This window comes from Typopeltis vanoorti, chromosome 1 (genome assembly GCF_054136105.1).
Source record: "Typopeltis vanoorti isolate ZY-2024b chromosome 1, IOZ_Tvanoo_1.0, whole genome shotgun sequence".
Classification (NCBI taxonomy): Eukaryota; Metazoa; Arthropoda; class Arachnida; order Uropygi; family Thelyphonidae; genus Typopeltis; species Typopeltis vanoorti.
The window spans coordinates 104,122,308-104,135,671 of NC_143549.1; the positions used below are offsets into that span (position 1 = coordinate 104,122,308).

At 36.7% G+C, this 13,364-nt stretch overlaps 1 protein-coding gene across 1 annotated transcript in view; it reads right to left on the reverse strand.

The window, feature by feature from the left end:
- IntS8 (integrator complex subunit 8) overlaps positions 1–13,364 on the reverse strand; it is a 307,298-nt gene that overhangs the window by 82,705 nt on the left and 211,229 nt on the right. The window contains exon 17 of the mRNA XM_090392448.1: positions 4,195–4,304. Within this exon, the coding sequence (XP_090248574.1) occupies positions 4,195–4,304 (110 nt within the window). The remainder of the gene's footprint in view (positions 1–4,194; positions 4,305–13,364) is intronic.

Sequence of the window (13,364 nt, forward strand, 5' to 3'; positions counted from 1 at the left end):
GGCGTAAAAAAGACACCAAAGAGAGGAAAAACTAAGACAGGAAACCTTAGATCTGATGAAGAAAAGAAGAAATATGAAAAGAGATTTGAATGACACCAATAAAATAGAATATGCAGAAATTTGTAAAACTATACATAAAACAATGAAACATGAAATTAGATTGTATAATACTAGGAAAATTAAAAAAAACAATAGTAATATGAAGGTCCTAAGGTGAACATTATCAGTTGGAACAAAGGAAATAGCTGTTGTAAGAGGAAAAAATGGTGAACTTATAAAAAATAGAGATGCAATAATCAAAAGAATTCAGGAATTTTATACTGAACTCTATGAAGACAAAGACTGAGACATCCAAGAATCATCTATGGATAACTTGAGTGAAGAACGCTATGTCTCTGAGATCTCACAAGGTGAAGTGGAAATGGCACTGCGGGAAATGAAGAATGGAAAGACCCCAGGAGAAGATGGAATTATGGTAGACTTCTTAAAACTGGGAGGAAGCACTGTCATCAAACAGCTGACTAAACTCTTTAATAAATGTCTAAAACAGAGAAAAATTCCCAAAAAATTGGAACAATTCACTTCTAATATTAATTTTTAAAAAGGGCAATAAGGAAGAAATTAAAAACTACAGACCTATAAGCCTACTTCCCACCATATATAAAGTCTTCACAAAAATTATAAATAATAGAATAAAATCTAACTAGAGGGAATGCAATCCTGTGAACATGCTGGATTTAGAAAGAATTACAATACTTTGGACCATATTCACACATTAAGACAGCTCATTGAAAAATCAATTGAATACAATAAACCCTTATGTCTGGCCTACATAGACCACGAAAAAGCATTTGATTCAGTTAAAACATCTGCAACACTAAAAGCTCTTGAAACCCAGGGAACCGAGAAACCGTATATTGAAACACTAAAACATATTTACAATAATGCAACTTCTGTAATTAAATTATATCAAAAAAAAACAGTGAAAAGTTCCCAATACAAAAAGACATCCTGCAAGGCGACACCATATCTCCCAAATTATTTACAGCTGTACTAGAGTAAGTCTTTACAAGCCTTGATTGGGAAACAAAAGGAATAAACATAAATGGAGAAAGGCTGCATCATTTGAAATTTGCAGATGATATTGTCCTAATAGCAGATAATCTTGAAGATCTGGAAGAAAGGCTAAATCAGCTAAATGAAGTCTCCAAAGTAATTGGATTAAAAATAAATAGAGAAAAAACAAAAATAATGATGAATAAATACATAAACCATAGAACTGTCAAAGTTGAAAACCATGAAATAGAACAAGTTACTTCATATGTATATTTCGATCAATTGTTATCCTTTGAGGATTGCCAAAGAAAAGAGATTGAACGGAGAATTCACCTTGGATGGATGGCTTATGGGAAAATGAGAGACATATTCAGAAGTGACATCCATATGAGTCTAAAAAAGGAAAGCTTTCGACCAGTGCATACTTCCTGTACTAACATACGGAGGAGAAACATGGACTTTAACAGAAGCCCTAAACAAAAAACTGAGAACAACACAACATCGCATGGAGAGAAGTATGCTAAAAATAACATTTTTATGCTAAAAATAACATTGATCTGGAGCTCTGGCTCCAGATCAATCTACTTGGGTAGACCAACCTGTAGTGCCAATCTTGGCACAAATGCACCACAGCAGCTTCCAAAAAGTGGATGTTCCTTGTCACTCAAATCAAAGATAGGAAGACAAATACCTGGATAAGATCTCAAACAGGTGTCATGGATATTGTAAAATACATTAAACAGGCTAAGTGGGGATGGGCTGGCAATATTGCCAGATGCAGTGACGGGAGATGGACTAGAAAAACAACAGAGTGGAGACCAATGGATAGAGCAAGACAAAGAGGAAGACCGAGAAGAAGGTGGAGGGATGAACTGGAACAAATTGCAGGCGTGAGATGGATGGGAGAGGCAGAAAATCGAGTGGTCTGGAAAATCATGGGGGAGACCGTCCAGCAGTGGACAGAACCAAAAGGTTGAAGAAGAAGATAGTTTGAAATATTCTGAACTGACTTTTTGAAAAGTGGATATTTCCAGTATTTTTGCTTGTGTTATCATGAAGACAGTGACAAATTTTAATAGAACCTAAATACCAAATTTCATTAAATTTTGTCCAGTCAGGGTTGAGTTATTAATACCAATTCAAATCATTTTGCCAAATTTTGAATAAAAATGAGCCCATCAAGATTTTCCAGTGTGCAATCTAAATTCCAAATATTAAATTCCATCAAACTTGAGTGGAGTTTTGCAATATATTACTTCTAAACATTCTGTTTCTTTGAACCCTCCTAAGCATGTCTAAAAGAAACAAAAATAGAAACGATTAACAAATTTCTTATTCCACAGACCAAATCTCAATACTCTATGTCAGCCAGAGCTCTAGATCAATCTGCTTGGGTAGACCAACCTGTAGTGCCAATCTTGGCACAAATGCACCACAGCAGCTTCCAAAAAGTGGATGCTCCTTGCCACTCAAGATGCACTTCCCTATCTATTCAACTACTATTAATATGTATAAATCTCAATTCCCCTCTGAATATTAAATTTACATGCAGGGTGATGCACGAAAAATCTTCCTAAAAATACTTGATGCTGTCCAGAATAGGGAGATCTGCTTAAAAGATGTCTCTTCATCTCTCTCTCTTGCACAGACCTACTGCAATGAATTTTGCATACACCTTCATCATCATTTATTTATAATTTTGCAATTATAAATAGGGGAACCAATCAAAACAAATAAGCAGTGTGTGTACACTAAGATAGGACTTGGATGTTCTTATGACGTGAAGGAAAACCAGGCTTCTCTGTCATAAGCTAATTGATGGATCTCTGATGCGGAGAGTTGGGGGGAAAACAGCGAGAATATTGCTGATATACTTTCAATATTGAGAACGGGATCTGAATCTTTTTCTTTTTCAATCTGTAGGGGTGCAGAGGACCAGTGCATAAAGATGCAGAGGGTGGATGTCTGAGTTGGTGGTCGAGCCGTTTTATTTGGTTTCTTTGAACAGTGCTGACTAGAGGATCTTACTGGATTTCATCTAATATAGTAGAGTTGGGAATGTGATCTTGCCAGGAGTAATCCAAGATGTTTCTTAGACAGGTAGTTCCAAAGCTATTTATAATATTGGTTGCTGCTTTTGTTGAGATGTTCCAGGTTTCAGAGACGTACAGAAATGTAGACTGGCTGGTGCACTTGTAAAGACGAACTTCGTCTCCTTTGAGATGAAGCTCGACTTGCATATTTTATTAAGACTTGTGTGGAACTGTGCATACCTTATACTTTTTTTTTTATAGATATTTTGTTGTGGTTGCTTCACTGAACTGCATAACTTATTTCTTCACTTTTCTCTAAGCATATAAAAACATGAACTCCTCCTGGTCAATATCCACATAGATTTTTAAGCTTATTGAGCTCACTTCTCATCCTTCTCTTTCATTCCATGTACCTTTGTTCTTGAAACAGCCTTACTCACACTGTTCTCCTGAAGGACTAGGATAGCTGTTCAAGAACACCAACAAGGTCCTTTTTCCTTAACGTACTTTCCTTCACACATGGTACTGGTTGTGCTATAGGTTTTCACAGCCTCTTGTATGCAGTACTGATATAAAGAAAAGACGATAATGAAAATCCCTCGATTTTCATTATCATTGCCAATTATGCATATAAAGACTTTGAAAGATGTATCACTGGATTACATATAAGTAGCATTTGTCATAACTCTGGTAAATGCACTATCAAAAACCATCTGAAGGATTAAAGGAGGACTCATACTATTGAGATGAATATAATTTAGATTTCCATGAAATATAGTGCTATTGCCATACTTATTTCAGTACAGTCTCTATGTATTTTCTTTCTTATGTAGATCTGGAATGAAAGTGTTATTTTTCAACTATCCAAAATATTTGAGCAAAATACAAATTCAGATGTTTGCAAACAAGGAAATTTGTCTTCATGATTATTTATTAAAAGAGTTAGAGTCTGCTGTTTGCCCCCTCCCCCTTCTGCTTTGTAAGTATGTTTGCATTCAGTCTGAGTCTAATGATGCAATGAGTAAAAATATAAGTAAAATTATAGAAGAAAGAAACATACTTTTCCATAGTTTAATAATTTCTATAAGCCAAGATATCTAATTACCTCAAGGCAACCCTCACGTCTGGTATCTAACTCAGAGAGAATATCCCATTCTCGAAAATTCAGTAAAACAGCAGCACAGAGTTCTAGTAATGAAGGGTCAGGTGGTGTATCTAAGAGAAAAAAAAGAATAAACAGAAGATATAGACTTTGTTTATTTTAACAGTTATAAGACATACTATTATTATTATTACATGAACCTCCAGGGTGTCAAGACTCATCAAAGGAGGGACCTACATTACAACTCTCTGTCTCTGCCACTCAATCCACCAACTACAACAATGAACTGCAACTACCATGATCATTTACATCAACGCCATCTACCACCCACCACCACCACTACCATTTTCATAGACAATCACAAACATCCATGCCCATGGCAGGATTCAAACCTACAGCCTTTTGGCAGGAGAGCGGATATGCTAACCACTCAGCCAACCAGGCTTGCAATTTCATTTAATATCATTAATCTTGACAATGATCTGAATTCTCAGGTTTTTGATATTTCACATTTCTCAGGTTCATGACATTTCTTTTTCTGAATCAGCTTATGAATTTGCAAAGCTTTATCTAGCCCTATTATACCAAATCTGAAGCAGATTTGGTATAATAGGGCTAGATAAAGATGTAGTTCCAAAATGGGGAAGAAACAGATATTTCTGTGTGTTTCTTCAGGAAATCATTATTTACAAAAATGATTCACAAAAATTACATACTATTTAATCATCAATTCCAGATATGTACAATAAACAGTGTAAATAATGAATTTAAACTTAGAAAGTTTCAAAAATAAACCAGAGCTTGAGAATACAACCCTCAGCAATGAAGATGGCTCGGCCTGAACTACTTAAACTCTTCTCAGGAGCCTATATTCCTCACAGAATTCACGTCTTATAAGTAGTATAAACCAAAGCAACTCCAGTACTGAAGGTTGTATTCGCATACTCTCTGATCTATTTTTAAAACTTTCTAAGTTTAAATTTATTATTTGCCTATGAAATAAAGATGGATTTCTAATATTCTCCATTTCATTTATTTCACATCGCCAAACTGAAGCCTTAGAACCTTCTTCAAAAATTATGGTAATAAATAATTTTTCACCTAAGTTATCTGTAGTTCACATGAAACACACAAGGAAATAGTAATAATATTTATTTAAAGCCATATATTTCAGTCTGAACATTACAGGCAATCATCAGTGGCAATGATAGTTAATTACAAGGTAGAATGCAAACAATGGTTGATTTGAAACAGTAAGAGCCATATGATGTTATACACAAAACAATGCAATGGTATAACTGAGTAAATATTGAATTGTTAATTAAGTCTATTAAAAAAACCTTTAGTGATGTGTGATTAAAGATTTTCCCATATCTTAGATAACGAGAGGAAGATGTTCTGATTTAATTTTGGATGGTGAAGTAAGGGGCCTCAGCACTTTCTTTAAACAAACATTCAAATTTATAGTGACATAGATGAAGTAAGAATGTTTCAGACTATTGGATATTGTGGTCTGCACCAATTCTCTGCTGTGCCAAGTCAGATTTCTCAGATTTCCTGTTACTAATATAAGATTGTTGTTTTTCTATTCTTTTTTCTATTGAACGTTCAGTTTGTCTGAAGTAAGAACCATGATAGCCACAAGGAACTTGGTAAATACCAGGAAGAGCGAGAGGAGAACATTTATCTTTGGAAGATGGAAACCATGATGATATTTTGTTGATAGGAATTAAAGTAGCAACTAAATTGTATTACTTAAGAATTCTAGAAATGGGTTCTGAGATGTCAGAAATGTAGGGGAGTGGTAATGCACATAATATTTCCTTGTTACAAAATCTGAACTAGGATTATAGGAACTAAAAATCTGTTGTGTGGTCCTTTTTAAAAACTGCCTTGGTTACAGCCTGGGTGTGTGTGTGTTCACAAATACAGACATCTTTGATTAGACATACAAATGGCACAATGGGTCAAATTCTTAGCATTCTAATGGTTAAACCACTCAGAAGGCAAAGCAAAGTGTGCACTGTGACAATAGCATCCAGAAATCAATGGCTGTGCTTGGATATTTTGTCAATCAATCCAACTGAACATTGTCATTTGTCATGAGTTGCTGTTTTGTTTTCCTGAGTTTCATCTGTTTTTGTGTGTGTGAACTGCAAAATGACATGTTTAAGACACTGATATAGAAAAGTTTTTAATAAACAATTTTCTATAAATAATTTAAAACTTTTTTGCCGATCTTTACAATGGGAAAAAGTGTTGACAGAAGTGATGTACTGAATGTCCCATTTTCTGCCAAAGCTTTCATGAATTGTGTGATTATAGCCAAAAGAGATTGCAACTTGTGTATAAATAAGTAAGTAAAACGAGTTGTTTTAGCCTTTTTTTGGTTCAATCTGGGAAAAAATAAAATTTCCCAAGTGATTAATTTTTCCTGATGTCTGTGCATATTATATGGCTGTATTTAAAAATCTTATCAAAATTCAAATTATTATTATTATTATTATTGTATGGGAACTTTCATGGAGTCCAAAGACTAACTGCAAGAGACCCAAACTATCCACACAATCTATCATACCTGTCCTTAAACCCATTAACAGACAAAACACTCACAACTGACTCTGACAACCCATTCCACTCATTCACAACTCTCCAAGCTAAAAATCTAGTCCTTACATCCCCCCTATTAACAACTCTTTTATTCAACTTTCAGGGATGAACCCTTGTTCTGGTCCCTCCAGCCAAGTGCTGAAACATTTTCCCCTGGATCAATCCTATAAAACCCTTTAAGCAACTTAAACGTTTCTATCATATTCCCTCTTTTTCTCCTGTCAACTAACTTCTGCAATCCACACACCTTCAACCTATCTTCATAGGGAACTTTCCACAGACCACTCACCATCTTGGTCACTTGCCTGTAGATCTTTTCTACCATTTCCATATTCCCAAGAAACCCAGGAGACCAGACTTGAGCACAGTAATCCAGATGTGGATGTGTCAAGGCCTTATAAAGGGGAATAACAACTTCCTTATCTCTACTTGTTAACATGTTCTTCAATAGCCGAGTAATCTTATGGGTTACTTTAGCAACTTTAGCAAAATGTCCTCTAAACTTTTAACATTTTGTCTACCACCACCTCTAAATCTCTAGCTTCCTCTATTTTGTGGAGTACACTGCCATTAATGTGATACAGCTTGTAATCTGTTTATCCCAAACTGCATAACTTAAGATTTCTCCACATTGAACTGACATCCATTATATTTTGCCAATACTGACAGCCTATTTAAATTATCCTGCAAGCTCTGCTCACTGCCTTGATTGACTATTATTGTACCTAATTTCACATCATCAGCAAAAAACTAAATATTTCCTTTCAAGTTACTTCTTATATCATTTATGTACAAATTAAACAGCAATGGTCTCAGTGCTGAACCTTGTGGAACATCATTAGTCACCCATTTTCATCTTGATTCTGCCTCCCCTTATACTACTTTTTGATATCTGTCCAGCAGCCACCTTTTATCCACTTAACCAGAGTCATCCATTCCCTTTTGTTCTAATTTACATAACAGTGCTATGTAGTATTCTGTCAAAAGCCTTTGCAAAATCCAGCAGAATCACTGTATAGCCATTTCCTATATTCAACTCAGCTGTTACTCTATTGTAAAAAGACAGCAAATTACTAAGGCATGACCAATACTTGACAAAGCTATGTTGTCCCTCATACGGTGTCATATTTTTATCCATCCATTCTTGAATTCTGTTTTTGACCAATTTTTCCAGTACTTTGACCTCCACACACCTGAGATTCTGATTGGCCTATAATTTGCTACTGCACTCTTAGAACCTCCCTTATGCAAGGGAATTATTTTGCCCTCTTTCCAGTCCCTTGGAATTCTACCAGAACTGAGACTTAAACAGCCTAGTCAAAGGCATTGCCAGTTCCCTTGCACATTCTCGCAAAACCCTAGCTGATATCCCATCTAATCCCACTGCATTTACACTGAGATTCTGCAATATACTGAGAACCTCCAATTCATCCACCTCTATTCCCACATTAGTATCTGTCACATATGTTAAAGCAACAACCTCACTGGAATGACATACCATCACTCAGTAACTTGACTATTTTATCTGCTTCTGTAACCTTGAGACCAACATCACTCATTAAGGTTAATCTTCCATAATCATTCTTCCTCTTACTTCCACATAATGAAAGAACTTTTGGGTTTTTTATTTTGGCTTACTCAGCTAGATTCTTCTCATAATCTTATTTTGCCTTCCTTGCCATACTTGTCACCTTTCTCCTTTATATACCCTCCACAGCATTTTCTTCTTCTGCAGCTCATACTTAAGCAAGAAAGGTGACTTTGTGTTACTGGCCTTGGGTAAACAATTTAATATTGATTGCTCTAGATGACCCTTAACTATATCATACACTACTAACATCCTTACCCTGCAGTGTTTTATGCCATGGTACAGATTTAAACTTCTTCTAGAGCATATTACAATCACCTGCCTTGTAGTTCCACAAATATCCCTTCTTAATAGAATATTCTTCAAGCTTTACAATTTCCCAAGTCAAGACTGCATTGTCACTTTCATCAATTGGAAGCAATGTTGTCATTTGTTATGGACAGCTCTTCTGATCCTATAACCAGGTCCAATACTCTCCCACTCCTAGTCCTTTCCATCACATGCTGCCTTAAGTAATTATCTCTCAACAGGTGTATAAAATTCTATTTCCTTCTTGCCATGTGATCTTTCTTCCTTCCAATCCAAATCTCCATAGTTGAAGTCCCCCATAATAATCACTTGACCTGTACTCATTGTACTAATTTGGTGATGCATGTCTTCCAGATCATCTGTGGAACCTCCCTGGCCTATAGCAACAGCCAACTATGTTATTATTATTATTTTTACATGACACTTCCAAGGAGTCCAAAGACTCATTGATGGAGGGCACCTACTCTACAACTCTCCGTCTCCACCGCTCAAATCCACCAACTACACCACCACCACTAGTATTTTCACAGACAATCACAAACATCCATAACCACGGCAGGATTCGAACCCACAGCCTTTTGGCTGGAGAGCAGATATGCTAACCACTTGGTCAACCAGGCCAGCATTTTGTGTTACTGGCCTTAATCTCACACCAGATTGCTTCAAGTGAACAGAAACCCTCCTGCATGTCTCCTATTTTTTTTGGTTGCAATTCATCTGCTATCATCAGCAGTACTCCTTCCCCCATCCTATCTTCTCTATCTTCCACGAAAATACTAAACCCTTCACATTTGATCCCTGTAACTACATCATCTGCTGTTAGCCAAGTTTCAATAATGGCTATAACCTTTGGCAAGGTTGCACTAACTAATGCCAAAAACTCCTCCCTCTTGTTCCTGATACTTCTGGCATTAGTATATAGAAACTGCATTCCTTTAGGGCCCACCCAGCTTTACTTCCTTAGTTGACTACCCTATTCGATATTTTTTCTTGAGAGACTACATTTTCACAGTTGGTCATTTTCACACTCACTTGCCTTATGGATGTCTTAACATAAACTCGCCTGCATCCACCTTAATTGCTAAGTTTTCCTGAATTGGCGCTTCAGCATGCTCGGTGAACAAAGATGTCTTTCCAGACACTTAACACCAAAACCATTTAGATGCAGTTCAACAGCATTGTACAAATTCTTCTTTCTGTCAAATACAGACCACAGATCCACAAATCCTACACCATTCTTTCTGCACAACCTACATATAGACTCATTAACTAATAATGTCCTCCTTCTCAGTTTGCCTCTATAATTTTTTTTTTATTGCCCCTATCTCGCTTACCTCAGTCCTGTCGAAGGTAATGGAAAAAATCATCAATTCCCAACTCCTACACTATCTTGAAGACACTCACCAAATGAATGACAGCCAGTATGGATTCCGCCACTGTCGATCAACAGGAGATCTACTCATATACGTCACCCATCTCTGGACAAAGGCTATGGAGAGGTTTGGCGAATCTCAAGTGGTTGCACTAGATATCTCCAAAGCCTTTGACCGGGTCTGGCACAAAGGCCTACTAGGCAAACTACCATCATTCAGTCTGACCCAGGGCTTCTGTAGGTGGATCACCAGTTTTCTGTCTGGATGCATACTCTGTGTGATGGCAGACGGCTCCCTATCCTCTCACCACTCAATTAATGCTGGGGTCCCACAAGGTTCTGTCCTCTCACCAACCCTCTTCCTGCTATATATCAATGACCTACTGCAATTGACCTCCAACCCAATACACAGTTTTGCAGACGACAGCACACTACACTCTTCACTTGCATTTGATAAGCCTTATCCTACACAACTCAACTCAACCTACAGATCAACTACCGCGACCCTCAACTCCGATCTCCAAGCCATCCTCTAATGGGGTTCAGATAACCTCATAAATGTCAATGCCAATAAAACCCAGTTCTGTACTATTTCCGATAAAATAGAACCATTTTTTCTCCATATCCTTTTTAATGACACCCAAATCTCCAGACAGTTTGAGATCTCACTCCTTGGAATCACCCTCACATCAAACCTCTCCTGGCATAAACATATCTCAAACATTGCATCCTCAGCCTCAAAAAAACTAGGATTTCTCTTTTGCTCAAGACGTTACTTCACCCCCGAACAGCAATTAACATTATACAAGTTACAAATCCGCCCAACTTTTGAATACTGCTCTCACATATGGGGTGGGGACCCAAATTTTCCTCTTCATTCATCAAAATGCTCGACTCAATACAGAGGAGAGCAATTAGATTTATCAATGATCCATCCCTTACCAACTACCCCCCCCCCCCCTTTCAAACAGACGTATGGTCTCTGCAGTATGTATATTCTACAAATATTTCCATGAGAAATGCTCATTTGAAATATCATCACTAATTCCTCCACTCAGTACTAAACTCATTGGAACACATACAGCTGCTGCACAACATCCCTTCACAGTTCACCTAGAAACAAACAGAACAAGTTTTTTTTCCTCTTCCTTCATCCCTGCAACTGCTGCACTGTGGAACAGTCTCCCACCTGCTGTGTTTCCCAAGGAATACAATTTAAAGTCATTCAAATCAAATGCAAACAAATTCCTCCTTTCCCAACCCACCACCCATACACAGTACTAATGTACTATAGGTTGACCAACCAACCTCCTGTGTATAGGCTCAACATAAAAAAAAAAATCATGGCGTGGCAGGAGACATACAATCTTCACCGTCTCACTCTTCTGTTTTGCTTCTTCTAACAATTCGTTTACATCCTCTCTCATAGAATACTTCTCAACTCTCAAATCATTTGTGCCAACCAAGACAATCAATTCCTTTGACTCACCTTTGTTACATCCTGAATGAAGAACTTTATTAAAGAAATAATTCATTCAGGATTTAACAAGTCAGAAAAATCAGCTGAGAGAAAAAACTTTTACTCAAGCAGAAGAATTAAAGTACTAACTGTAAATGGAAATAGAATTACTTTATTTTAGCAGAATTGTAAGACCCTGTAAAGAACTTCGTGTATAAAGTAGTATTATATGAATGCATCATGTATACAATGAATGGATAAATTAGATGTAAGCAATAGTCCAAAGGTCACGGGCGGGCCTGAGGCATTTTTAATCTCGGAAAGTGACGCACATTAGTTTCCCAGAAGATGCTGCAAGAAATCTCGCGATGTACCGATGGATGGTGTTCCGTGGCGATAGTTCGATATTGGAGGGTGCGCCTTTCCCTTCGATGTCTGAATTTCTGCCAGTGCTAAAGCATGAGATGTCGGCACACACTGCCTTTGCTGAGAGTACCGACGGAATACTATCACATACATACATTATTAACCGACAGCTAGAATTGAGGATGGCCTGAAACAGATCAAGAATAGATGAGGGAAACGGATGGCCATAGTGAGCCACCACGTGGACGCAGGCTTATGGAAGATTCGAAAGGTAATTCAAACAAAGGACAGTTCAGACGGACCTGGAGACCCTACCCCAAGAAATGGTAATGTACAGATTTTGTTGTATAACTATCCAGTCGGTAAAAGGAAAAGATCATTGTAGTGTATTAAATGAGTATGGACAATATTTAAGAACTTTAAGTGATTGTTTAGGAGTGGCTAATGTCCATAAGACAAATTGTTAGGAATGATTATAGATGATTGTGTCTAGTTTAATACGCAAGACTAACACAGTAGGTAGAATACTGATTAGAAGAGTAATGTGTATATTATGTGTGTTAAATATATGAACAATAAATCCTTCTCTAACTCAAGAGAAGGATTTATTGTTCATACGTTAGAGTATTAATCAGTTTGATAAAGTTTGATTTAGCATGTCACTGAACTAATTGAAAGTGTATATTATGTCTTTAGATTCCAATAAATATGTTTCTTCTTTTATATCTGAGTTTTGCCTGTGATATGAACCAAAACTACCACTCATTTAATTCGAACCATAGTGGGGGGGGGGGATTGAAAGAAAGGTATATCATGTTGTTATAGTTTACGACTGCAAGCCAGAATTTACTTAGCCACAGTAGAGCATTTAATTTATGAGTTTAAGCACTAAATTTATTCACCTATGTGCACCAAAGGTCTGGAAAAGTCACCCTGAATGAGAGTCAATCTATTCTAAGATATTAGCTGACGCAGCATTAAAAAATAAATTTGTCAATATCTGAAGAGGAGACGGCCCCAGAAAGAAATTAGAGGATTCGTTTCTTTTGGTAAGGAATAACCTTAACAGTCAGGGTAAGCACGTGAGTAAAATTAGGAATTGGCTAGAGATATAGAATTTACTTTCCTTATAGAATGAACAAGTAAGAAGTGATACAGATATTAGTCAGAGAAATCTTGTAAGTCTTGTAGTTAAAGGAGAGGTTAAATTCATAAGGGAAGTAAAATATTATAAAAAGAGCAACGACGACAAAGATAAAAGATATATGTTTCTGGATTGTCTGACTAATATCGTGAATTTTTGCTCCAGGGAAATAATTTTGTCAAAAAACTTTCATAAAATATTCTCCCGATCATCGAGTCTCCTTAGATAATTTTCTCTTTAACTTATTTTTCTTTTTTGTTCACTCAGTATTTATTACTACTTCAGACTGCCTTCTTCTTCTTTCTCTTCTCAGACGTGCTAAGTT